Here is a 27,733-nt window from a genome sequence, read left to right as displayed (position 1 = left end):
TGTAAAACTGCAAAATCAGATGCCGGCTGTCCCTGGAACAGAAGGACTTCATCAAGTGTTGAAGCAAAACCAGAGTAGATATCAGTCCCACATGGAAAAGAAGCCACTGGCTGTTTCTCTCCAGGAATTGTCTCAAACCACCTTTCCATGAGGCTGGTGTCCTTGCTGATTTTCAGAGAGCTCTGCCTTTTGTTCTGCAGGGATCTGCAGGCAGGTTGGCATTAAACTGCCTTAGTTGTGTATTGAGATACTGGTGCTGTAAAATGCTGGCCACTGCTGTGTATGGCTTGGTAGGTGACAAGTCATCTTTTTACAGAAACCTCATTTACTTAGGTCATCCTTTTAATTACCTACTGAACAGTATAGATGTACATATATGACTCTTTTACTAGAAACAACACCTAAGGGTACAATCCAATAAACCCCGTACCTCCAGCAGGGTGTGGACAGAACCAAGGTGCTTATGCCCAAATCATGATCTGTGTGATGCTCTGTTCACGTGCCGTCTAAACTCATGCTCTCTGCTCTTGTAAGTTCTCCAGCTGTCAGGAGCTCTGGATGTGTGCAGAAGGAGGACTGGCTTGGTCCAAGTAGCACATGCTCAGATGAACCAGAAGACCTCTGAAGAGCGGCCTTTGGTCACTGCTTCTCACCTTTGGTAGGACCAAGCTCCTGATAAAGGACTCTGCAAGTCTGAGGCAGGACAATGCAACTCGGTGTCACCAAGTGGTTTAATGATGGAACCACTTGTCAAGCAGGAAAGAAGCCTTTGTGTAATTCTTAGCAGGGTGTGAGAAGCCTGAAAGCCACCTCTCCAGTTGTGTGGAGCATGCTCTGATTACCAGCATTAAGAAAGGGAAATGCAAAACGTTTGCAGCTTGGTTTTCTGTCTGTAAGTCCTCCATGCCGTGGGCATTTCCTGTGGAGTAGCTGATAACTGTGCAGCTCCAACTCTGCCTCACAGCAAGTTTTGTTTGCTCATACCTTAAAGCAGATTTCAAAGCAAATTGCTGAAGGAGGCACACAGAATGACAGAAGGAAGATACCTGAGCTGGTAGATCATCCAAGTTTATACAAGTGAAGTCTGGCAGGAATTTTTGTACCTGGCAGGAATCACTGGGCCAGCCTTCATTTTCCATGAAACTCCTCAGTTCTGCAAACTCCCCTGAGAGTTTCCCCTGGTCCAGAGCCATCTGGATGCTGCCACAGCCAAGGGTAATTCCACTTAGACTCTTCCTGTCACATCTTGGGCTGAAATTCCCACTGCTGTCTGATACGGCTTCCTCAATTACACCACTGGGACAATCTGATATTCAGATTCAGTAGTGTTATGTTAACTCCTCTAAAAGCAGTGAATCATCACCTTTATGGAGAAACCAGCTGTAAGATAAATTGATAATTGGTGTAAGCACCTTAACACAGCCAGCCTTGCCCTGACTACATTTTTTTTTTTTCTGTTGCATTCAAACTCAGCCCATGCCTGTTCCCCCAGAAAAGCAAACAACAAGCCCTCTAGTAAAAGAAAACTAGTTTGTGAAGTCTGACTTTTCCTATGTTAGAGCAGGCCAGGATTAAGGGGTCTTTGAAAACTCATTTCAGGCCTTCAGCTCAAGCCGTATGTAACTTCATGATTGCCTTAGCCTTCACCATTTTTTAATTGCACTGTCAATTCTGGTAAAGATTTAAGCAGCTGGCTGTCAAATCTGATAATAGTAAACTGATGCTATGAAAATTAAATATTGTTATGCCTATTTAAAAAAAGAGCACATACTGCTTGGTGCTTAAGGAGTATTTCCAGAACCACTCAGCCTTTCTACACACTAGTGTTTTCCATCTCCCTTGGACAGGAGTATTCCTTCACAGTTGTCTGGTTTTGGTTGATGCCTTGTTAGCCATTGTGATTGAGTATGCTCATACAGAATGAGCTACATTTGAACTTCTATCAGAGTTAAGTTTTTTCTAAGTTTTTTCCATGTAGGATAGCCTCTGGAGCAAGGCATGCATTAACATCTTACAATAAATCACTATAAAGAACATGTACTTGCATAAACTGGGACAGCCAGGCACATTTTGTAGTATTCTCAAACACTAAAGGTAAATCATCTGGGTTACACATTTAGTTTTAATATATAAGGTATCTGTATCTCTCTCAAAATAGCAGTCAACTGGGTCACAAAGCTCTTCTGCAAACAGGAAGACACTCAGAGATGCAGGGAGGGCAGCTGTGAAAACCGAAAAAAACCCACCAACCAAACTCAAAGTGTTCAGCATCTACAAAAAAAAAAATTATGCCAATTAAACATGACAGGGCTTCCACCAGGCAAGGGTATATAGCTGCATTAAAAGAAGAGGTAGTAGGGACCACTAGAATGGAGGCACAACACAGCATACTGCAGACACCCTTGTCTTCCCCAAAGTCTTTGGCATGGCCTCTCTGGGATCCCCAGAGAGAGGAGCAGAAACAGGGACAAGAGAGTTGGCAGAGATGGGGCAAGAAAGCATGGAACAAGGACATACAGTGCCCTCCTGGCCCACACCCAGATGCAAAGTACAATTAAAACTCCTTGCAGTTTCAAATACCCTACCCTGTGATGGCTTTATCTCACTAGATGAGAAGATAATATGTTTGCAGCATGCCAGTTCGGGGCTGACACTTAAAGTACCTTTTGCTATCCATCACAAGATGAAGCAGGCTTATAAACTAAACACTTATTGCTTTATTACATGCCTGAAACATGACTCTTTGTTTTGGGAATACTCTTAACTCTTGTACATCAAGTGCATATAGCAACATCAGCACAAGTTAATTTACTATTCTATAAGAGCTTAAATGCACAATGACAATCATGTTTAATATGTGATTTCTCAATTGCACACTTCAGGGGCAAACTGTAACCTGTCTACAGCACATCAGCAATACAAGGAAAATTTATCTGTATTTTTGTTTAGTGAGAGAAAGGCCCATAAGGATGTGAAATCTCTATCCCTGCCTATCCGCAAGGATGTCAGGCTGCACACTGGAACAGCTTTGAATTAACTGAGCGTTGGGCTTACCTATGAATATGGAAAGACACCTTTTATTGGTGCAGCCACCAAAATGTCAGAATTGGATGAATTACTGAGCGTACCCTTCCAAGGAGCCATTGCCAGCTGAGTTAATAATCATATAATGACATTAATTCATAAATACTTAGCTACGGGACACATACGTATTCTGAGCTGTGGCCTCCAAATCAAGATAGAGAGGATGTGTCAGCAGAGGGATCAGGTGGAGTACAAAATCCTTCAGATCAGAGTAACAGGGCAAATAGCGATTTTCTTTAAGGCAAAAGAGTGAGATTTCTCTCTTTAGGATTTTTAAACCACTGTAGTCTTTGAGCAGATCATCCCTGGACAGATTGTACATCCACTTAGCTACCAAGGGTCCCCTTTCTCACACTGAAAGGCAGATATCCCCACATATCCCCACACTCCTCAGCATCAGGTGGCTGAGCTATTCATATCTTTTATTCCCAGAAATTTTTCTGAGATTGTTCACAGGATAGAAATAAAAATAATTTCAGAATGTTTGGGTTTTACTTTCCAATGACAAATTTGTTTTGTTTTGTTTTCAGTATAAGATTTTTTCCACATAGTAAGACTTTCAGGATCTGAGTAGAAATGACCATCAAACAACAAATGTCCGTTTCACTGTATGATATCTGAACTTACATTATTGTTATTTTGCAGGTGATAAACTTAGACTCAAGAAGGAACAAAAAGCACATTTTAAAAGAAATTCAGAGCTGCTCTTTTCTGGGTTCAGCTCCCTCAAACCAGAACTTGGTAATTCTTTCAAATTTCATGTACAGAGTGTCAAAGAAATCCATCATTTAGCCTGGCTGTTTTGGAAAGGACAACTCACTGATCTGGAAAGCTGACAAAAAGAGTTTAAAAACACTCAACCCTTGCACCTAAATTCAGGAAAGATCTCAGCATCTAGAGTGGGACTCAAGCGGAAACTAGAGCCCAGCTTCAGTCTGTAACTGATCCTGCAATCAGCTGCTGCCCAGCCCTGGAGTACCTCAACTGTAGAGGTGATGTCTTTTCATTGTAAAACTCACCACTTGCCATGCACAGAGGCCCTGTCCCAGTTGTGGCATCCCCCATTTGGTTCTCTTCTCTGCATAAGGGGATTCAAACCCAAATCCCCAACATCCAAAGAACATATTATTTTTTTGAGGTTGGGGTCTCTCCTATACAGAAAAAGACACAAGAAAAAGGAAGAGAGTAAGGAAATACAGAAAACAAGGCCTGGTTGTGCTGCCTAGTAGATCTGGGACTCTTACTGAGGGTTTCAAACACATTTCTACGTTATAGGAAGGAGCTACCCTTTCCTCACCATCAGCACTTGAAGTTAGGATCTTTATTTACTGTTTCTGCTCTAATGAATCTTGAATGCCCAGTGCTTTACTCCTGAGTTTTCAAGATGCTCTGTGCAGAGCCAGTGGAGCACAAAGTGCAATGATGTGGCATATGGCTTTGTGTTGTCAACAGGGGAATACTTTGCAAAGCAGTACTTTGTTTACAGGATAATCTATATCTTCCCACTAACAGACTCATCAGAATAAGTATCACTGATAAGGTCATTTCAATCATCCCTATGTATGAAAAATAACGCAGGAAGATTATGACAAGCTGTCACTCTTGGTCTATCAGTGTTTCCAAGTGAATGGAAGAAAGTAGCAGCTATAGTTTGTAGCATAGGTCTACACATAAATTAAGATAGACCAAATAATGCAATTTTCCTTCCATGTCAATGAAGAAAAGCAAGTTTTGCATTGCTTAGAAACATATGTATTGCACTATCCATTTAAATTTAAGATGGAGAGAGGTATCAGTGTGTATCTCATATGGAGCACTAGCCTCATCACAGTAAATGAAGAACCTGCTGAAGGTCTAAACACCGACACCATTCTTATCCCATCCTGCTCTAACCAGGACAAAGCACTGCCACTGCTGAAAAATCTCAACAAAGCACATTTCAGCTTTTGTTTTCCTGAACAGCAAACAGGAGGCAATCATGCAGAATCTAAATCATGACCTGAGCTGAGATTAAGAGAGAAAAGGAAAAGGCTGCAGGAATTGTGAGAGAATGTCAAGGAATGGAGGAGGCAGCAGGATACAGCAAACAAGGGAGGGCTTTCAGGCTCAGACCTGGAATGGGGAAGGAGAGCTGTTACCTGCCCGTTTACATTCATGTACCACTTTTCTGTCAGCGCAGAGCAAGGGCTACACACACAGGGCAAGGCCAAGCTCCCAGAAGCCATTTATTTCCATGGTTTGCTTTCCCATTGGGTTTCAGTTCCACAAATGTCAAACTTCACTTCCACAGCTCTGTCAAACTGCAGCAGCAACTGCGCCTCAAACAATCAAGGCCCATGTGAGGATGACCCAGGGAGGCTTTTCCAATACCCCAACCCAGAGTCTGCTGACCAATTCAAAAAGCACAGCTGCCTGTGTCAGGGCTCATGGGGTGGTGCGTATTTGCTGTCCACACTGTCCTAGCACAGATGCCATCTTAGAAGACAAAGGAAGTGATGAAATGGAGTTCAGCTGCATGTGTCAACCCAAACCAGGGACACTGAAATCTGTTCTCATATGTGCCAAGAGCTGCCAAGTGGGCCCTCTTTGCAACACCCCTTTTCCTTGCTGCTGCTGAGTAGCCCATTCATTTTCAGCTTCAAACCCCTGCAAGAGAATCATTTGCTTATGAATAGTAATTCATATTCCTGTTGTTACGTAGTCTCTTTTTGAACATGAGTTTAAATGGATTATCTGTATCACAGTCAGAGACAAAATAAATAACAACAGCAGTGGAGCAGTCTAGAGAGAATTTTTACAAATCTTAGTTCTTTGATTGGGTTTTATGCCAGCTGAAGGAATAAATACTAAGCTCAATATTATAACAGAAATCTGGACTAGAAGTTTTAACTTGCCATCCTCAGCTCTGTCCCTTCATTGCAGGGTCATTCTTCTTAAAAGCCATCCTGGTGATGTGGCAGTAAATCATATAATATGATTAATATAATAGTATTAATGCAGTGCCAAGGGACCTAAACAAGATCAAAACCTCATTGTTCAAAGCTATACACAGGCAGTCTCTGCTTCAAGGAGCCAGCGATTTAATTACAGGGGGCACCAGGAGTGCAGAGCACTGTGGTGACTTACCTGGTGTCACTCTGCAAACCCCTGGAAGAACCCTGGACCTCCAGGCTTGTAGACTGGGGCTCCGCCTCCCACACCACGCTACTTCTTCTGTTTGCTTTGCCAAGTAGCATTTTTTTATTAGATGGCATTTGTTAGAAGGGCAGCCATGTACGTATGTGTGCAGAGTCTGTCTGCAGCACTGCAAACAGGCATGGTGCAAGGGGATTGCTGTTTCTTGCACCACTCATTTTCAGCAGCTGCTAGTACTCACTGACCCAGTGCTTCACATCAGAGCAGAACCATGCTAACAGCTACAGGAAGAGAAAAGACATGTAGTCAAAGCTTTTTATCTTGGAAGAGGATGGAGCCCCCCTGCTGTTTAAATTGCAGCTGTAAAAAGCCCTGCTCCAAGTGCCATAGCAATGCTCTGTCCTGCCCCTTCCCAGCGGGACCACCTTCACTTCACACCTTTAATGCTTTTTTCCCCCAGCCTTGAAGAGTTAGTTTGGCCCAGCAGCTGCCCAGTATCTGTAGATACACACCATCCCCTTTGAGGCCCAATTCAGCAAAGCACTGGGGCCCTGCAGAGGAGTAGTGTTACCTCTGCTAATGCTGACAGAAGGATCAAGTCTTCACCTCTTCTGGACACTTGTGGACCAGGTGTTTGCCACCCAGCCTCATCTGTGTCACCTGCTGTGTACAGCTCTGCACAACCTGTATGTGTTCTGTCTCGGGGTCTGCAGGAAAGAGCAATTTCACAAGGGCCATGCAGCCTGGATGGCAGGAGGAACCACAGGAGCCCAGAGAGGTGCAGCTTCAAAAGCTGCAAAAGGAAAAAAAAAAAAAAATATCAATCAAGTCCTCTCTGGTCTACCTTGGCTTACGGTATTTCAGGCATTCTTCGTAAACTATCATGGATAACGAAGACTGGCAAAAAACCCCTAACTCATTGTTTACTTCTGCCCCACAGTTCATCAGCAGGGCCTTCAGACCTGGAACAGCCACCAAGCAGGCAGTTTTCACACGCATCATGATCAAGCTTAATTCTAGAGGGATATGAATGTGTATTGAGGCTTTGCAGCTTGGTTTGTGGTTATTACTGTAGATAACCCTGTGCAGTACTGAGGCACCAACTTCTGCGGCCAGAAGATCTCTCTGAGCTACTCACAAAGATTTGATCCCCCTCTTCAGTAATTTATCAGTGACTCTTTTCCCTGTTCTATTCCTTAAGAGCAACTTCAGAAGTTGAGTGAGCAATGAAGATGCTGCTACACAGCTCTGGAGTGTGCAGGAAGATCTGTATTATCCACTTGAAAAGGAAAAAGCATCAAAAGCCTGATAGCTAGCAATTTACTTTTTCCCTCCCTCAGTTTTCAGTCTTTATGGTGGAGGTGAAGAAATTTTTCTCTCCACAGCTTTTTATTATTGTTGCGTTTTTGCAGCATCATAAAAAAAGGACATTTATACTTGACAACAACCATTGCTGCTCAAGAAACAGGAAGAGCTTGTGGAGGGGAGCCACTGGGCGGGAAGGGCAATATCACAACCCTTGGCAAGGATTATCTCCTATAATAGCAGCACATAAGAATTTCATAAACCCAAATCTCATTAAATTACTGTAGCCCAATAGTTTTTATCCTCAGACACAACCCAGTGCACAAGAGGATGGTTTTCTTTTCTCCATCTCAGCTGCAAACAACATTTGGCTCTGTTACCCTGTTATAAATGTGGAGTGAGAAGATTGAGGACTGAATTTCCTCAAAAAATACAAGATATTTTTTGTTTCAGTTACTTACACTCTGTAAAGGGCTGAGCTTGCTGAATGTTTCTAGCCCATACTTGCTTTTGACAGCCTTTTTGCTTTGTGTTGCAACCGTGGGCACTGTCAGCAGAGATTTTTGTGAGCACATCTTTAACTGCTCCAGGCAAAGTCTGCTGGGCTACCACCAGTCAAGCAAATCAGTGTTTTGAATTCACCTACCTGCTGTCTATCTCAGCTTTAGTAGGGCTTTTGCTATGTCTACTGTAACATCCTTATTGACAAACTGATGAAGTATGGACTAGATAAGTGGGTGCAAGGTAGACGGAAATGTGGCTGAACTGTCAGGTTAAAAGGGCTGTGATTAGCAGCACAAAGCTCAGCTGGAGGGCAGTGACCAGTGGTGGACTGGAGCCAGTCCCATTCAACTTTTCCATTACTGATCTGGATGATGGGACAGAGAGCAGCCTCAGCAGATTTGCAGTGGGAGGAGTGGGTGATACACCAGAGGGTTGTGCCACCCTTCAGAGGGTCCTCAGTGGGCTGGAGAAATGGGCTGACAGGAACCCGGGGCAGTTCAACAAAGGGAAATGCAAAGTCCTGCGCCTGGGAGCAGATAACCGCCAGCACCAGTACAGGCTGGGGACTGACTGGAAGCAGTCTGGGCATCCTGGTGAAGGTGAGCATGAACCAGCAATGTGACCTTGCAGCAAAGGCAGCCAACAGCATCTGGGTCTGTATTAGGCAGAGCACTGCTAGCAGATCAAGGGGGGTTATCCTCCTCCTCAGCTCAGCCTGGTGAGACACATCTGGGATGCTGTGTTCAGTGCTGGGCTCCTCAGTAGAAAAGACACAGACATACTGGAGGGAGTCCCATGGAGGGCCACAAAGATGATGAAGGAAGTCTGTTAGGAAGAAATCACACACTTTGACTCAGAGGTGATGGAAACAGAATCAGCAGCAGGTGGCTAGAAGAGCCAAGCTAGAGACTGAAAAGGGTATTGCAAAAGAAAGCACACACAGATGTTTGTCAGAAAAAACTCTGCACTCTTATCAGAACAGTTTTCAAACTGGGAACTTAAAGTCATGCAAATCTCTTTCAAGGGACATGTATCTGAACACCCAAAGCTTCATTCAAAATTACTCAAGGCTTTGCAAAGCATCTAAGGTTTTGCTTCTCATATTAAAAATGGGGAAAGGGCAAACTTCTGCTGATGAAAACCTTATGAATTACTGTTCAGCTGCCTTTTCAAAGTTGTGTGACTTGGTATTTGTGGTAGAAATCATGTTCAATGCATCATTTTAGGACTCTCTTCAGATCTCAGAGATAGCAATTTCATATGAATCATGATTTGAACTTGCATATGTTAATAAATAACATCCAGTGCCATATAACATACAGCATATAAAAGCTATTTAACAGTGAACAAAAATAATGATTGATAGCACAGCTCATCAGTTACCATGCAGTATTTTTCCAATCTTTATGGGGGGGAAATGTAGGCACGGAAAGGAAATTAGACAGGACATCAGAGTTAACATCATCATTTCAGAAACATGTAAAATGTTATTTCTCAGTAGTTGCTAGGACTGCACACAGGGTCAATCAAATAGACAGAGGTCAAGGTTTTGAATGCTTGTCAGCTTTCCACTTAGAACTACTTTGCCAAGACTTTGAAAGGAAGATGTTAGCCATGGCAATATTTTTTTTTTTCATAGAAAAAAAATCACTTCATTTAATAAGATGTCATTTATTCTAAAACATGTAATTAAAAAAATTAATTCTGAGCCTCCCACAGTTGAACAAAATATCTTCAGTGAAGTCTCTTTTTATCCATTAAAAAACTCCTGACCAGCTTCAGTTCTGAACTGTCTACAGATGCAGTCCAGCTGTTACTTTATAAGCTAGATACCATTGACATTTGAAACAATATCTGATATTATTTCATACAGAAGCTGGCATTTTCAGTCATAAAATGGCTAAACAGAGAACAAGCTCAGATCATCAAAGATAAGCTTTCCCAAAGTTGTCAATTTAGAGGCAAATTATTCCCTGTTCACAAGCTTATACATTGGTGGCAGAAGGGGAAAGCAGCAAGTCCTTCACTAAGACAAATTCCTTCTCTTAAAAAATTGCAAACATTTTGACTTTATTTTATCAGTCATCAGTAACTACCACTGCCTTAGAGTTGTTCATGGATGTTTTGCCTGACCACAAGCCTAAGGCTGTGCTTTGGGATCCATCTGGAGGGATCACAGCTTAGCACTACGCAGATAAGGAGGTCCAAAGAGCACCTGGATTTGTAACAAGGTCATCTGCCTCCTCTCATGGATTCCTGGCACTCCCAAGTTGCCACCTTCTTTCATCTCCAAACTAGCACTAGCTGGATCTGCTTATAAAACAATATACTCTCCCTTCTAAGTTGTTATCAACCTAGACTAGTCTCTCTAGATCAAAAGCAGCTCTGTTCCTGGCTTCAGCTATAGACATTTTTAGGATTATTTGCTCAATTAAGGCAGTGATAAGGACAGTCAGCTCCTTTGCCAGCCTTCCTTCCTCAATTTGGCTTTACTTGTAGGAGCCATGGTCAACTAATGGCCCCTAGAGAAGAGCAGGGAGGCTCTGTATTAATACCTGTGTGCATCAAGGTGTCAGCTTGGGGCTGGGATGCATCTTTTCCAGCATGAGCCTGGATCACAGCATCTCCCATTACAGGCTCCCCTACTGATCAAATCTTCAGGCACATAGAAGTATTGGCTCAGGAAGGTTTTCAAAACCAGCATCTCCCACATCATAACCTCCTCACATGTGCTAAAAGGTTGCTCAACCTGGGCTCTGCAAGGAGACAGTGCTCCTGCCTGGATCCAGAAAGGCTGCAAGCACACACAACTCTCCGATGGTCCCTGTTGCCACTGCCACACATCAGAAGCAATAGGTTTTTTGTTGTTGTGTCTCAGTGCATGGTCTACAGCCAGTACTGTCCCCACTCTATAAAGTTCAGGGGCTTTCATAGCCAGGCTTCATCCAGCTGTAAATACTGGGCCTGCAAATTCCTGGCAGTTTCAGGGGATGCCCTAGGAACATCATATGTGAGTTGAAGCTTTAGAGTCAGCGTATCAGCCATTAGTGTGAAGAGAAGCCAGATGAAGTTTTTCCTCTGCTGTAACAAATTCCCAGAGTCTCCTGTTTCCACGTGCTGGTCTGCAGCTGGCTGGAACAGCAGCTGCTTAAATTTTCAAAATTCCTATGATTTCAAATGCATGATTAGAAGTGTCAAAAGGCAAGAGAGAAGCATATCATGCAATAGACCTCCTCTATGAGTCTCTTACTTTGCTTTCTTCTCATTTTGGATGGTTAAGATGGCAACCAGCCAGATGACCAGAAGATATCTCAATGGTTGTGCTAACAAAGCTGAGATCAAAGACATTTCAAAGCTGTTGTTGAGCATGTTTCGAGTGTGCCTTGAGGTTGAAACTTCAGTATGACAAAGGTAAGGGTTGTGGCTTTTACTAGGTTGGTTCTTTCAAGCCAAACATTAGCTTCCCTCCAACAGACAATGAGTTTGGTTGGACTAGACAAAAGATATCTGTGAAAAATTTCATTTTGCTCCATGCAATATTTTGATTGTATAAACAGTATGTTAAATACAAGCACATTCAGAATTCATCATTAAATAAGGGACACATCATCCAAACACCTTCATTACCATAGCGAGATATTCCTGCCATTAGATATCTTCATTGGTGATCTAGAAGAAAACAGCAAATCAGTGCTGAGAAAATAGGCAGATACCACAGGAACTGGTGAGACAGTAAATGAGGGAGATTGTTTAGATAGTGTGAACTGTGTCACTTGTTAAAGTCAGTGGAATTTGAAGATCTTCTTTCATAAAGGAACAAAAACTAAAAGCAAAGATGAGAGGTCATACACCAGAGGGAGACGTATGCTGAAGTTCATGACATTAGAAAATAGCAGCACAGTACTGGCAAACTACCAACGAAATTTATGTTTGTAACCTAATGCTAGAGCTGAAATAAGTAAAATTTGAACCTGGAAATGTAATAGAATCCCAGTGCTGCATGCAGTGACATGACAGATTTGCAATTCTCTATGAAGTTTTTGTGTCTGCACTTCAAAGTTACAATTTTAACAGTTCAAAAACAACAGAAAAAAATGAAGTCCATGAAATATGCCTTGGAACAACTGAAGAAACTTAGTATTTTTACTTCATTTAAAGGGAAGACAGAGAGGTGATTTGACCAAAGTTTGCAAGCACCTCTCTGTGGAGACTTCTAACTGAGGATGCACCTATTCCTGGCACTGAAGGAAAGAGCACAGTCCTGAGGTTGGAAACAGGGGGTAAAAAAATTGCAGCTAGCAAAAGGCAAAGAGCTTGAAAATGCACAGTAATGATACATGAGGTTAATCAGGAGTTTCAGTCATCCTAGAAGCCCAGCTCATAAGCAAACGAGATGTCTTGATTTCGTTGGGCCAGAGCCTCTACATAGCTCAAATTAAGAACATATTTCCTTTGATCAGAACAAGTACTGTTAAGGATGCAACAGTCCTCTTACTAGCAACCTTAATTTGCTAATCTAGAGCTAAATATCTGCAGTCATTCATCAATTGTAAAGGAAACCAATAAATAAAGATGATGAAAGAGAAGAAAACCCATTGCCTGTGTAGCTCTAATAGACAGTGGATTTTGTGCTCCACATCTGGCATATTTTCAGCAGGCAACTCCCATCCAAGAGAGACAGGTGGCACCGGCTATTGCAGAGGATACACAATGTTCTTTCCTCAGAGACTTAGTTTATTGTTTCCCCTATAAAAGGCCTCCAGGCTCAAGCACATGACAGCCCTGTGTGTGCCTAGACAAATGGGAGTCAGTCAGACATACTCTATGAACCTCTTTGGGGACTTTGGGTAATTGCTTACCAGGTCAGTTCAGCATCAGCTTGCCTTGGCTGTCGGCTAGCAAAACCCACCTGGTGAAACCAACAACATTCAGCTTTGTGCTCAGCAGATTTCCTGTATAAAACCAGCACAATGTGTCTGGCCACCAGACAATAAATAGCTTTTCTGAGTAACTGTTTCTTCCTCAGCTGACTGATTATTTATTTAAAAAGTTAAGATATCTACAGTCAAGATGAAACTGAGATGTTTCCCTGTGCACCGGAGAGGGGACTGCTCCTTGTTCTCAGCTGACAGCCCTAAATATCACATTAAATTGCCATAATTGTCACTATATAGTGGAAAGCTCTGTCAAGAGGAACGACTGGAAAGGGATCACTCTGGCATCCTGCACAATATGGCACTTACGGCACTTACACCAAGTTGAAGCTAGGTACCTGATCCAAATGCAGACTCCAAGGAAATGGCAGCTGATGCGTGGACACCCAACTACAGCTTCTGTCCTGTGAAGAGCACCCACTTATATTCCCCAAAAGAAAGATTTCATTACATAAATATCAAAATTATCAGTTTTGACTTCATTCATGATTTCTCACAGAACCTGACGTAACTTGCAAAAGGTTTCAAACTCTCCAATACTTCACTTTTCAGCAACTACAGTTTCTAGCAGTTTGTCTCTGTTGCTGCTTAACAAAAACTTCACATTTACACAGACAAACTCATTCTACACCTAGGGCAAGGGTGACTGGCTGTAGTGTATGGAAAATTTCAACTCCAGCCTTGATTACCTTTCTGCAGTTTCAGACACAGTAAAGGTCATGGACATGGCAGGCACAGCAGCAGGATAAAAAAGTTCCCTGGACACAGTTTCCTTTGTATTAGTGGACACTTGTTGCCTTCTCCCACGCTTGTAACAACAGCAGTCAGTAAACCCAGAGTCATGGTTTGCTCAAAGGATTTGTTGAGCTTGGTAGAGAATTTTTTGTTCCCCACCTTGCTACTCTTTTGGGCACCACGAGTCCAACTAGGTGAAAGACACATTTTCCATTTGGAGGGTGCATGCAGGTCAAGCATCCTGAAGCTGAGTCTGAGTGGGTGTTGATGAGGCAAAGGAGAAGCATGTTGAAAGCCCCAGCATCCTTGCACAGGTTTTACACCAGCGCTGCCTCCTCCCAGCAGGGCCCCCTTATAAACGAGGGTCCCCTTCTCAATCAGACCATGTGTCCCTTGTGGGAGGGGAGCAGGAGCCAGCAAGAAGCTTCAGCCAAAATCAGGTTAGCTGAACACGTAACTACAGTAATTACCAAGACCCATTTCTGTTCCCATTAACTCCAACAGGCTCTGTCTGCTGCAACATCCCCTCTGCCTCCTTGCCCAAGCACACACTTGGAAGACAGGCATGAATGGAAATGAAGTGACCTGGGAGCAACAGAGAACAGTCACCTTCCAGGTCACATGCTGCGAGCACCTGCTAACAAGGGGGAGGTCTGCTGTAAGCAAACTCCTGCTTCATGCTGGAGCCTGAGGATGCTCATGGCCTCCCCTCAGCTCAGATGCAATAACGTTAATTTTACATGGCTGTGAAGCCAAGACCAGATGTGCTCAAAATCTCATCAGATGGGCAGGAGGAGTAAAGTCAGTCCCTTTTCACTTAGGTCACAGCTGCTGGGTGCAGGGTCTGGCACAACCTGCTTTTAGCTGGGGGCAGAATCTCACTGGTCTTTCAGAGTGTTAGTTATTCCAGTGACTTGCTTTGACTGCCAGGGCCAGGGCTGTGTCGCATGAAGGCTAGGACCAGGGATGGGGACACATAGAAAAGCATTTGCAGTTTTCCTCTGGAGAAAAATGCCATTCAATTAGCTTTCAGACAGTAGGCGTTGCAGCAAAGGACAGTAATTTTATAAGCCAGCACTGTTTGTTATGAGTCTGATTCAGGCTCCCATATATTATAACATGACAATATATTTTTACTTCCAGAGCCAAACAACCAAATAATATACTTCCAAGCAAACACAGTGCATAAGAGGTAATTTAATCTCAAGCTTCATTAGTTGAGCTATTGTATGAAACAGATAACAGATGCAGTAGAATAGACAGAAAACATAGTCTTCCCATGTCTGTCATCTCTATAAATAAGCATGTGGGGAGCTTGAAGATTCACTTCTATTCACAGGGAGTCCTCAGGGTTTGTAATAAAGTCCTCTCTGCTAGTTCATTAATCAGTGTCCCTCACACTGGAGCTTTCCTTACAGCAGTTTCCCATTAATGCCACATTTGCCACCACTCCAGCATGCCAGCTTTCCCAGTGGGAATTTCCCCTAACACCAGCACTACAGCAAACAGCGGTGCCCTTTACCCAGGCAGTCCAACAAGCAGGACCACAATTATGAGAGGACAGCACTGGACATCTGTTCACACCCCACGGATTACTGCTGCAGTAAAGCCACACACTGTCTCGAAATGCTCACGTGTACAGTGACCTTCACCTGCCCGGGATTCCCCTTCATTTGCGAGGAACTGGCTTGACCTCACATGCAGCCTTTTCTTGCTTTCAGCTTCTCCCAGCCTCTACACACAGAGCACATTCTCTTTTTTGCTAGCAGATAGTATTTACTCAAATACAAGAAAATCCCAAAGGGTTTAAAATCTAAGGTTCACCTCTAATTTATTGAGACTTTGTGCTAAGAAAGAGGGAATTCAGGGTTTCTGTTGTGCCTTTGTGGCATAGGAAGAGCTGATTCTTACACCATGTCCTTTGCTCAGTGCCTTGGGCACTGCATTGGCCTATTAATTAGGAAGCTAGGCTCAACCTCTTACCTTTCAAATCTGGAGGGAAGTCAGACTTCAGCCTCTCACAGACAAGGCTTTGGGGCAGGCCTCTTTGACTCATCAGTCTTCATGAGCAGCAAAGTACTGTTCTCCACAGTCAATATAAGGGGGATACATTATATCTCAGCCCCCAGCCAAAGCCACCGAATCACTGAATCCAGCAGAGAACAGAAGACTGCTGAGGAACATCTCACATGCTTGTAACAAGATAAGAGAGGTAATTCCAGAGGGCTACTAGAAAAAGGCTGCCTCCCCAAAACGCTCAATCCCTCCAAGTAACTATTTAACTCTGTTCCAAATTTTTAACTTATGTAGTAAAAGCTACACCTCATGATGGTAACAGTGAATTAGCAGGAGCCTTCAAGACCCTTGATAAATTTCCTTTTTGATTTGTGTCTTTTAAGTAGGCATCTGATGGTAGGCCAGATTTTAACAACTTCCTAGTTTTCACATGTTCACCAGAGATTCCTCCCCAAACACAGACACCTCAGTTTACAGAAGATGGTTGGCCACTCCAAAGGTACTGTAGCTATTACTCATCTTCCTGATCATCCTCCTGCTGCCACCAGCATGCCTGTAGGAAAAACTTGTACTCCTTGGCTAATATAGCCCAGATTTTGTTCCCGTGGGTGTGCTGGGGATATCTGCATTTGTTCATTAAGAGAAAAGAGGAGGTTGGGATCAATCACTCACAGAAATAAGCAATATCCTTGTGTGAGCTCCCCATATTCTACCACCTGCAGGTGTAAGGCTGTGCAGGCTGCTGTTCTGGGCAGCAAAAATAAATGACTTTTCTTATTAATCACCATTCTGCAGCAGAATGAGTCCCTGTAAACACAGAGAGAAGTGTCTGGCACCAAGTCCTGTTCACCAGGGGAACATGATAACCCACTGAAAAGAAGGACATCTAGGACATTCACTTCAACAGGGCTGAAATTTTTCCCTCTTAAGTCTCCAATGTACTGTCTCTGTATCCACAAAATTAAGCTATCTGTGCTTCTGCATTAAGTGCCACCATCTGGAACACCAATCCTCAAATCCCTACTTCTCTCTCACCATCATCATGCAAATGTGCTACTGCTGGCAGAGAAGCCTGCACACCGAGAAATCTTCAGCTGAAAAGGTCTAGTTCTGATTGTGCCTCGATACCACAAAGTAGCTATTTTCTCATTTAAGTACTAATGAGACTCACACCTATACACACTAGGATTGCAGAGCAGAAGATAAGACCCTCTATGAAACCTAAGTGAAGAAACACGTTATTCCAGGTCGATGGTGAGGACACTCGTCTAGCCTTTGGTTTACCTCAGGCTGTTCACAGCAGGGCTGCTGTCACTAGATGCCACAAACCACTCACCTTTGCAGCCAGCAGCCTTAGAAAGGCTTAGAGAAGGAAGACACCCAACATCCCCCTGTGAGTTGCAAGATCGTACCTGAGAGTTTGAGGCACACACGATGTAGAGTTTGCTGTCACTTTGTGTGACATTTAGAGTCTTCCTGAGCAGTGTCCTGGATCTCAAAGTGCCCTAAAACAACTATACTAGAATGGACAGATGGAGGCTGTAAATATAACCATTTGCCGACAATCAGCCAGTGATTACTTATGAAACGGTAGGTAACTTCTCCCTGTAGCTATCCCTGGATGCCTACATCTACATTACATGCACTTAATTCTGCTTAAGCATGGGTAATATATAGCATTTCTCATGTATTTCCATAAAACTGGTACAAACACTAACTCAGAAACGCTTTTCTACAGAAGTCACGAGGTAAAATGGACTCAAATCCACCCATTCTCTAGGGACTCTATTTCCACTAAAATCATGGAAGGAATCACTAGAGCCACAAGCACAATGTTTTCCCTGCATACTGATTTAATGTCGAGCTGATGCTAAGCAGCCAAAAGACAGTTCCTTTGGTGGATACTGCATGCTTGGCAAGGTCAAAGTGCAGTGAGCCATGCCTAACAGTGCAGCAGGCAGCACAGACTGCTCGTCAGGCTGTGTGTGGTGCAGCAGGTCATCCAGAGCTGATGAGCCTTTGCAGTGTGGAGGGAGCATCAACCCATTTCTCAATCCAATTAATTCCTCTCCCTTACAGCACCTGTGCAGGATGCTGCCCCTCTGGGCTGGACACCCACACTTACTTTGTGAAGTAATAAGAACCAACTTCCATAGGATGTTATGAGGCTGAACCCATGGATGGATACATGGGTGGAGTTTGGTCATGGAGCACAAACTGGTGGTGCTTATGCTTATATATGCTTAACTGCAATGCCTGTGCTCCTGGACTGTATGTCAAGGAACAAGGTTAGTGTCATTAAGTTTCTGTCATCATCATCATCATCATCATCAGTACTTGCAAAACTTGAGTACTGAAAAGATTCAGTGTGGAGGAGTGGCCATGACCATACCGTATACAAATCTTCATGAAAATAAACACATCCCACAACACACACACCAGACATGCACACATCTGCTGCCAAGGTGCTAAGGCACATCTGGTTGGCCTAGAAGTGATAAAATGTCATCTATTTCATAGGAAATATCTAAGCCTATTAATGTCTATTTTTATTTAGCACTGTGCTTTATTCTGCTACTTTTTCCCTCACCCTTTTTAACAGACTTTTATGCTGGAATATGAAGCATCAAAATACTTCAACGATGAGGATTCCCCTGGAATAGAAAAGTTATTTTCTAAACTTTTTTTTTTTCTTTGGAACTCTATCTTATGAATCTTCTTGCACTGGAAACATAAAATACCAGAGACACTAGACATAAGCAATGCCATTTATTGAAGCTTGAAACAAATATGTCATCATAGTTTGCTTTTTAACCTTGAAATGTTAGAACAAGCAGTGAATGTGCCAAATACATGTTTTCCTGAGCAAACTCTTGAAGCTGATGTGTCTCAGGCTAATATGATAATGTAAAGATATTATGCCTCTGCACTTAATCCTCTATTCAGTTTTCAGAATAGTGACCATCTGGGTTAGGATCATAAATCCACCTTACTTAGTTATGTCATAAGAAAGGAATCTTTCTAAATGGATGGGAGAGATGACCGCACATATTATTAGCATAGAGGAGAATACTAAGCTGATGAGTATGTGTAAGAACCTATGTAAAATACAGCAGTGGCACTGCTTTGTTAAAACAGTTCATGTTGTTGTCACAGTCTTTTCCTAAATTTTTAAACTGAGCAACAGTGATGACTGTGCTTCCCTGGGTAGAAAGATTATTTTGATTGTCTGTAACATAATTTATTCACTTTTATCCATTTCAAATAAGATTACAGCTCCCTGAAGAAAACAATGAAGTCAGCAATAGTTTTACTCTACACTAGCCATAATGAGCAGTGGGACAACCCTCCCAGGCACTCTTCCTCCCACCTGCACTATACCCGCTTTGTCAGCTCCCTTCTCATTACCCCACATATGTGATGACCCACCTCTGCTGACCTCTGTGGATAAAATGTTGCAGGTACCTCTGAGCACAGAAGAGTGTGACTCTGAAGTGAATCTAACTTTGTCCTGCCCAAATCTGAGAGGATGCTTCTGGGAACATCAGAAGCATCTGCACCATCTGCCAGTTTAGGTTGCTTGGCCATCAGAGAACTGCCTCGGATGTCGCAGCACAGGTTTTGCTCTACACAATGCAGACTGAGGACAAGCCAAGCAGACAGGACACCTCCACTTCTTCACACAATTCAGTATTTCTGTGTCCAGTGAAATAAGAACTGCCCAGATTTCTATTGCTCAAAGGGTCAGTAGCCATTCAGGGCCTCAGAAGGCCCATAAGCACACTGTGAAATTTAGAAAGTATTATGTATGGTATTGGCCAGCAACACCACAGACATGTATTGTTTTAAGAGTAGGTGCATGCATGCTATGTACACACATGCACATGCACCACTCTAAGTGATCCCCCACATCTGTTATATAGCACCATATTTTTAACAGTGGATTTTAAGTTTCATCAGCACCTATAACTGGGGTTATACTGCCATCACAGAGGTTAATAAATCTAACCTTACCATGTTGCATATCCCGAACTCCCAGAGACTTCAAGTGAAGAAGTGAGCCCTTAGCCAAAGGTCACAAACCTATGAAGAAGTACAATTAGACCTGTGGCCACCGTTAGGTTAATAGATTACAGCCAGGCCCAAATATTTCTATTAACTTTCATAAAGGTCTGTCTAGAAATAGGGCTATCGCTAGTCATAGATCTGTAACCATAGCGACAGTTGGACACATGGCTATGCATCTCACTCTACACTGCATAAAATATGACATTTCCCTGTATTACAGTCTCAAATTGTCAGGTAGCTAGAGAGCAAATCCGAGATTTTCAAAAGAGCATGAAGAACTGGGGTGTCCAAGTCCTACTGAATTTCAAAGGAATCTAAATGTTGGACTCTATCCAGCTCATTTGAAAATGCCCAGCTTTGCTTTAAAGGGTCCAGTCTGGTCTCTCTAAAGTTTGTTCTGCCATTTTCTTCAGTAGAAAAACAGAAGTGCACTAGGCTAGTGCTCTCCTAATGCCTGTGGCCCAGAGCTACACAGATACTGTGGGCTCCTGTCCCAGGTGACCTTACTCTGACTATAAGCAAGGATTTGCACTGGGAGAAAAGTTTGCTGTGAATGAGGTGATAGAATACTCTTGAGGATGTGGGCTTACACTCTACTAGGAGATACTGGTATCTCTATCACTGAATATTGCTGTGAATTACAATCTCTCTATTAAGGTGGTAGATGCAAAGAGTTTGCTTTCATGGTACCATGAAATGTTCCTTAAAATGTATATGGGAACTTAATATCCTCCTGTATTTGGTATGATTTTCAGGTTACAGGAAGACAATTGTAGCAGAAGAAAACTGGCCAGGACAGGCTATTGCTGAGGTATCCTTTAGAGGTTTAGTCAAGTACTAAATTAACTTTTTTTTTTTTTTTTTTTTTTTTAAAACCAAATGTTTCAATTCGGCCTGCATATCATAATCAGTCATTATAAAACTCTGCTTTTAAGTTTATGAAGTGAGCAAACAATTTAGAGAAATACTGCCACTTCACTTGGATTCCTAAAACCAGAAAAATGAGTGAGCATAGTGGGATGTGGCCCACAGCACAGGTCTGCGTCTGCTGTCCCGCTGGCCACCTTCACTCAGCACTCTTGAGTAAGCGGTGCTGCTGTTTCAAGTCAGTTTTGGAGAAGAGATGGAAGAAAGAACAAGTAAAACATTTTTAAAAAATCAAAAAATTATTGCAAGCTCGTTTCTAGCCTCTATGCATGCCTAAGAAGAACTAGCTGCTGGTACACTGCAAATTATGTTGCAAATTTTGGACTATTACATAGAACAATGTGAAGGAGTAAGTTAGGACTGATAACCCTAAAGAATGTGTTTTCCCAATTTTGTTCACAGATTTCCATTTATGTTGGATGATTCAGAAAAAAAGGAGGAATGTGAAACCTGTAAACAGCTCTACTCAAAGCAACTATATAAAAAACAGCTACTGCCGAACAGCTTGGTTGTTTCCTTGGTTTTGAGGTGATTTTCTTCTAGATTTAGTGTAGTTTTGTTGTTTGAGGCCTCGCTGATCCAAGTATCTTGCTTTGTTACGAATTCGGGGCTGACTACACGTGAAGCAGCACTGAGTCTGTATTGACGGCAGCAAGCACTTGCCAATGCCTTTCAGCCTCTGGCAGAAGTGAACTGATAGTTGGTCTTTGCTGCAGGGTAGCCCTATGGTGGAGAAGATGAGAAGAATTAGCTATATTTTGCTGACATATTATCTCTATTTCTAGAATTTTAAACTGCTTTATGCCAGAGAGTCATGCTTGTTAAGGCTATTATCTATGACGGTTTTCTCTTCCTCTGTATTACGGGTCAGCTTGATGCTCTGAAATTTTAGGACATTTAAGTGAACAGGTCCTATTAAACTTAACATGACCTTCTGTGTGGGAAAATACAGCACATTTTTATTACTGTTCAGTGAGTCTTTACTTTTGCAGCAGACATAGCTGATCTATGTTTTTCACTTTAAAGTTTCTGCTTTTAAGAACTGCCAGAGAAAGTCTAACAACAATGATTTGTGAGTCTGGTACTTTCACATTCTTGTAATAGTGCATGTAAGACAAGCACAATGGGTTGGCAGTGTGCTGCAGAGCCATGCAGGGCAGGCAGAAGAGCATAGACAAGGCATGTTTAACTAACTTCATGTTCAGCTTGACTACACTTCAATTTCTGCATCAGAATAAGCCAGGAATTGGTACTGTATGTATTTTGGTCCTGACAGGTCTGTGGCAGGTTTAATAAACTGAGATGTGTCAGATGTAGTTAGATATTACAAAATGGGGGCCCTCAGCTGCAAGAAGAGATGGCTAGGGGGGAAGTCAAGGTTTGCAGAAACAGGAAGGTGGTGGATTAGTCAAGTACAAGGCTGTTGTTTAGCAAATCCCTCAACGCTAGAATTAGGGAAACTCGATTAGACTAGTATAAAGGCAGTTTAAAACAGATAAAAGTACTTCTTTCCACAGCAGGCTGTGAACCTCTGGAACTTGCTGCCACAGGAGAGGGTGGAAGCAGACAGCATCACATGGTCAAAAAGGGGATGCAATGTATTAATGGTAAAAGTTCCATAAATTTAAACTGAAAGGCACTAAAAGGGGTGCCTTTAATAGTTCTAGTATGTCAGTTGGGAATGCTGGAGGAATACCATGGAAATGAATCATAGGAAAGGACTAAACTCCTATATTCTCCCTAAGTATGCCATTGCTGGAGACACAATACTGGGCTGCATGGACCACTGGTCTACCCAGTAGGGCATTTCTTATGTTTTACTGGCTTCTTGAGCTTTTTTTCACAGAAATAATTTGTATTAATATTACTAATCTGTGTAGGTAGTATTTATCTGAGTCTGTCTTTCTGAACATGAGAGGGGACAGGAGATAAGAAGACCGATTCAACCCTTAGGCAAAACATGTGCTAAAGATCTTTGAACAGCAGGAGTTAAACTCACAAACTGTATGCCAGATCTGCACTACCCTCAGGAGACAACCTCTTGTCTCACTGACAGATTGGACCCTTACTGCTGACTTGCTAAGAGGGAAGAATCCTCCTCCGAAAGGCCTCTGAAGACTCTTCCAGGACTGTGAGCTGTTGCTGTTCTCACCTGAGGGTATCTGCTGGATACTGCAGTACACAGACTACAGATAAAAGATACCCTTCTGTAAGCTTCCTCTCCTGACACTTCTTTTCTGGACTATTAACCATCTAAACAACTGGGATCCTGAGCCCTTGAAGGAGAGAGGTACACAGGACACCCTGAGTCACAAGAGGACTTTTCTCCACCTCTGCGTTTTGGGGAGTCTCACCCTGTGGGACACTGAATTCATAATGTTGACTGTATGTGGGTTGAGTGCCAGTCCGATTTTTCTTACAGTGTCTGTCTCACTTTCTTTGTACTCTCAGCCCAGAATGTGCAGTTCCCATACGGCCTTAAGAAACGGCATCTGTTTGGACTCACAGCATGTCCTTCCACAGCCCTCAAAACAGAGTGTGCGTTACCTAAAACAGGTCAGGACAACCAGACCTATTCATTTAGTTGTGGCATCACAGATTAGGGATGCATGCTTAGAGAACTGCATTCCCCATCATGGCAACACAAGGACAGTGGGGCTGGAGAACATGACAACATGATTCTGCCAATAATCCAGCTGAGCAGCCACAGGTTAGGCTGACCTATAATTACTGAGTCTGTAGTACTCACAACAAGCTAAATTGAGTCAGCTCCCAGTTTTTTCAGAATCTCAGCACAAATGCAGAGCTTTTTGGACACTGTCTGATGCAGTTGTACTTCCATACCTGTACTTTTCCTGCACTCTTGCAGATTGCATTTCTGATACTCTGTTGGCTTGGGTTTATCCACACACATACTGTCATCTTCAGTTTCATTAGTTTCTATATTTGTGCACTTCACAGGTCTTTGCTGAATGCCTCCTCCACAAGAAACGGTGCACTGAAAGAGAGTAATTTTAATACATATAAAAGTTTTTTACATTGTGTAATATGCCAATATTTGAGCTGTACTGTGACAGGAAGCTAAAAATGCCATATGATCCAGAACCAATGACACTAAAGTACTTTCTGTACTGTATTCTCCATCCAGACACCTCCATGGTGCATTAGGGTCAGATTTAGCAGGATACAGTGGTGGGGTAAATAGTATAAATACAGTATCTTGCAATGTGTAACCAGAGCAAGAGGACTGTTTTCTACAGAGGAGGATGAGTATGATCTGAAATGCCAGTTCTACAAAGTAAGAGAGTAATAATCTAAATTAGAACTACACACTGACATTTTTTGTTTCCTTTGTTTTCTTACCATCTAAATTAAACATGAATAATCAATTGCAATGTTAGGTATAGAAATGACCGAGCTGAAGATTTAAAAAAAGCTTAGTGAGATGTTTTTAGTCTGGTGACATTTACTGTGGTTATCCTTTCTTTATGACCACAAAACAACTGCTAGCTTCTTGGTCTGGCTGCACACAGATGGCTATAAAAAAGAGAACATTTTCAAAGTATGCTCCTGTAATGATCTGTAAATGTACTTAATTCTTCTGACATCCCAGAGCATCTGAGAATTCCAGTTAATTCTAAATGATTTTTGTCTTCAGATACATAGTGGCCAGCAAGATACTCCAACAGATAGAGAATGCCAGCTAATGAAGCACAAGAGATGAAGACAGGACTGGTACCTCTTTAATTTTTCTGCAAATTATCCTGTCTATAATGTATATCTCTGTGCATAAGACTCAATATTTACTGGTGTGAAGTACATGAAAAGATCTTAGGTATTCTTGCAGCAACTGTAGATAAATGTTTAATTTTTTTTAATAAAGTAAAATAAATGAGATTAATAAATCAGTAAACAGTTGCTATACACTTTGGTATTCGGTTGCTTATTTGGTTCCTGGCTTTTGGTGTTCTTTCAATGTTCTCCACTGCTTTAAGGAGTATTCAAAAGGTTTATTAGATAGACCAGTTTCTTTATAATTAAACATGTACTGCAGATACTGGAAGGTTCCCCAAATACACACCTTGTATTTTAAAATTAGAATTTCAGATGCCAAAGTAGAAGGCTATGGGTCAAAATTCAGCATTTCTGTTTGTGTGGGCAAGTCCAATACTCCACAAAGTTGTCTTATTGGTCATCCAACCCCCCTCAACAGTCTCAAACAGTGGAAAATTTCAAATGAGTAATGGAAAAATGTCAATGGTATCTCGTTTTTGATTAGAAAGGGGAAAAAAACCCACCAAACAACAACGCTCTCCAACAACATCTAATGCAGTAACAAAAAGCTACAATATCTGTCACCCCAAGGAACTGAGATGAACTGGCTCTGAAATGTTTAGTAGTAGTAGATCCAAAAAGATCTCCCATTGTAGCTCCAGCTGTGCATAGGAAACTATATTTGCCATAGGCACAGAGCTTCACAGACAAGTGAATAATATGACCAGTTATGGTCAACTGATGACAACAAATAAAACAAAAAAGAACTGAATCCTACCGGGCCCCATGCCTGGTTAATCCACTGTGTACAAGGTTGCCTGTTACATGATGCAATGGCATTTGGTCTTTTTGTCCAGTCACAGTAGCCTTCTTTTGGGCAGTAGATATGTCGCTTTTGCTGGCCACCACCACATGTTCTCGAACACTAACAAAAGAGGTGCACAAACCCATGAGGAGAGAGGTGGGAATGGATGAGAACCCAAAATCAGACCATAAAGACAGTAGGAAATGTTCTTTGTTTAGAAATGTGGAGCCACAGGTAACAAGAAGCATGTCACCAGCTCATGTAATTTAGAAAGACATACAGGCTAGCTTGCATATCAAGTCTTACAGTCCAGACATGAAGAAAAGCTCTGCACCGAGACATTTGTTTCATTATATGCTCAGAAAGAGACAGGGAACAAGCCATTACTCATCCAAAATACTTGGGGGAAAGCTGTTCCTGGCATATATTAATGCAAGGAATATAGGACAGCATGGAAGTGGAAACACAGAACAGGCGAAACAGAACTGCTCATGTAGTGCGCACCACTGGCAACAGTAACTTCTCTGACAAGAAAGAGATTGGAAGTCACATGTCCTCAGGATTAATCTGTAATATTTACTGAACACAATAAAAGTTCATGAGATGCAACACCTCATTTTTATGAGGCAGTTGGGGACATTAAAGTTTACCCAGTCCATACAATAAATTAACTATCTGGCAATGAAAGCATCATATAAGACAGTGACCCAGTTTATTTTTTAAACATTCTTTTGTCCACATTCTAGTATTACTTACCAACTGATTTTGTACTATTATTCACTAGGCCTGCAGTACAGCCTGCTTGAAATACACAAAAGACTTCATACTCTGATGTGAAATAAGGTGCCAGATAAACCTTGAATTGTTCCTGTCCTACAAGGAACTGCATCCCTAATGGACAGAGGACCAGAGCTGACATCTGATAAATGAACCTCTTCAATCCAACTCTATCCACTATCTTTAGCATAAGGACAACTGCCAGGGTTGGACAAGTGTTTTTATAAAATATTTTAAGTGGCAAATGGGTGCAATCATTTGGCTACTCTTATCCTTGAAGTCCAAAAGCATCAGGTCCACAATGCCACCAACATTGTGGCACTTTCTCCAAAGCTGCTTTTAGTGGGAGTAAACACTAATATGTAGTCAGACCATGTGCTTTAGCTGACATAAATATAAGCCTGGCTGCCCATGAGTTTGTTGGCACAGATTTATATTACAGACTGACCCAAAAATCAGATTTATCTTATGTCTGACTTCAGTCTCTGTCCCCATAAAATTCCAGTCCAAAAGCGTAAAGGAGAATTCCAAATTAATCATAAAAAGAAAGCAACATTAAAATGGCAGCGAAAGGGATCAGTCTAAATGAATCACATTGACTGATCCACTAGGATAGCTAAAACAAATCTTCTTCCAGGCCATCTGCTTCTCTTTTTCAGGGTATGGTAATTTACAGCTCTAGCTGCATATCACATGCAATCCTAAGAATGATTCTGGGAAGTCTTAACATTTATGATAGTTTTTGCAGTAACCATACACAAGGACTGCAGAGCCTCTGAGTAGTACTAGCTGTGTGTCTTCCTTTGAGAGAGTTTACCTAACAGGTGGGATTTAACAGTCACTGTTAACTGACAGTTAATTGTTCGTTCCCAAAGCTTCTTTTAAAGAACATTACCTCATTCCAAGGCTCCACATGCCACTGCAAGCAAGGTTCCATGTTACAACTAGTGTTGAGTTGTGGTTTATATCCGAGTAATTGGCAATGAAAAGGCCTGAGAAGTCGCTTTTCACGAACATCAATGCAGTGAACATCTCGGGTCTTGAAACCACCACTGCAGTTAGCAGAACACTGTACACAAAACAGAAGGAGGCACGTCTCCAAATGATGCTCCTCTGAGGGGCTGTCCCTTCCTCAGTCAGAGAGGAGAAGGACAGCCTGAGCATCCTGACTCACAGAAGGAATATTCAGTCTACCATAACAATCTGTTGCTAGGCTTAAACACTGTGGTGTTCATCATAGCAAATCAGAACACGCCATATCAATACTTCTCTTTCTTCACTGGAATATCCATTAATAACACGGATGCATATTTAATTAGGAAATCTTGTCATCTATTTCCAAAGATGTCATAGTGAAACAGTCACAATGCAATAAATACAAAAAATGAATCCTGTACACAGGGCAATTGCCAGTTGCTTAGTTTTCTGAGGGAGGGAAGATGCAGGCACAGTTGTGTAAGTTGATTTCTCATTCAGCCATGGAAGAGGTAAGTGTCCATGGTAGCAGAATGCTCAGGATGGCAAAAAACTGCTCATCTTAGCCCACAGACTTGAGTCACTGCTGTTACCACTGGGAGATAGTAGACATCCCATAGCAGCAGTTCCCACACTCACTTTCCTTGCTCTTCCATGGCACCAGGAGGATCCACACCCCAAGAGCAGTGTGGGT

At 42.2% G+C, this 27,733-nt stretch overlaps 1 protein-coding gene across 1 annotated transcript in view; it reads right to left on the bottom strand.

Annotated features, from left to right (window-relative positions):
* Positions 1 to 18,484: 18,484 nt before the first annotated feature.
* The window catches only part of ADAMTS12 (ADAM metallopeptidase with thrombospondin type 1 motif 12), a 170,344-nt gene continuing 161,095 nt past the window's right edge, over positions 18,485 to 27,733 (bottom strand). Inside the window, exons 21-24 of the mRNA XM_026865819.1 lie at positions 26,960 to 27,133; positions 25,261 to 25,407; positions 23,553 to 23,706; positions 18,485 to 21,431 (exon numbers count right to left, since the gene is read on the bottom strand). Of these exons, the coding sequence (XP_026721620.1) occupies positions 21,199 to 21,431; positions 23,553 to 23,706; positions 25,261 to 25,407; positions 26,960 to 27,133 (708 nt within the window). The 3' untranslated portion in view covers positions 18,485 to 21,198. The remainder of the gene's footprint in view (positions 21,432 to 23,552; positions 23,707 to 25,260; positions 25,408 to 26,959; positions 27,134 to 27,733) is intronic.

This window comes from Athene cunicularia (genome assembly GCF_003259725.1).
Source record: "Athene cunicularia isolate RWA chromosome Z unlocalized genomic scaffold, athCun1 chrZ_part1, whole genome shotgun sequence".
NCBI classification, from domain to species: domain Eukaryota; kingdom Metazoa; phylum Chordata; class Aves; order Strigiformes; family Strigidae; genus Athene; species Athene cunicularia.
This window is presented reverse-complemented; position numbering and strand designations above follow the sequence as displayed.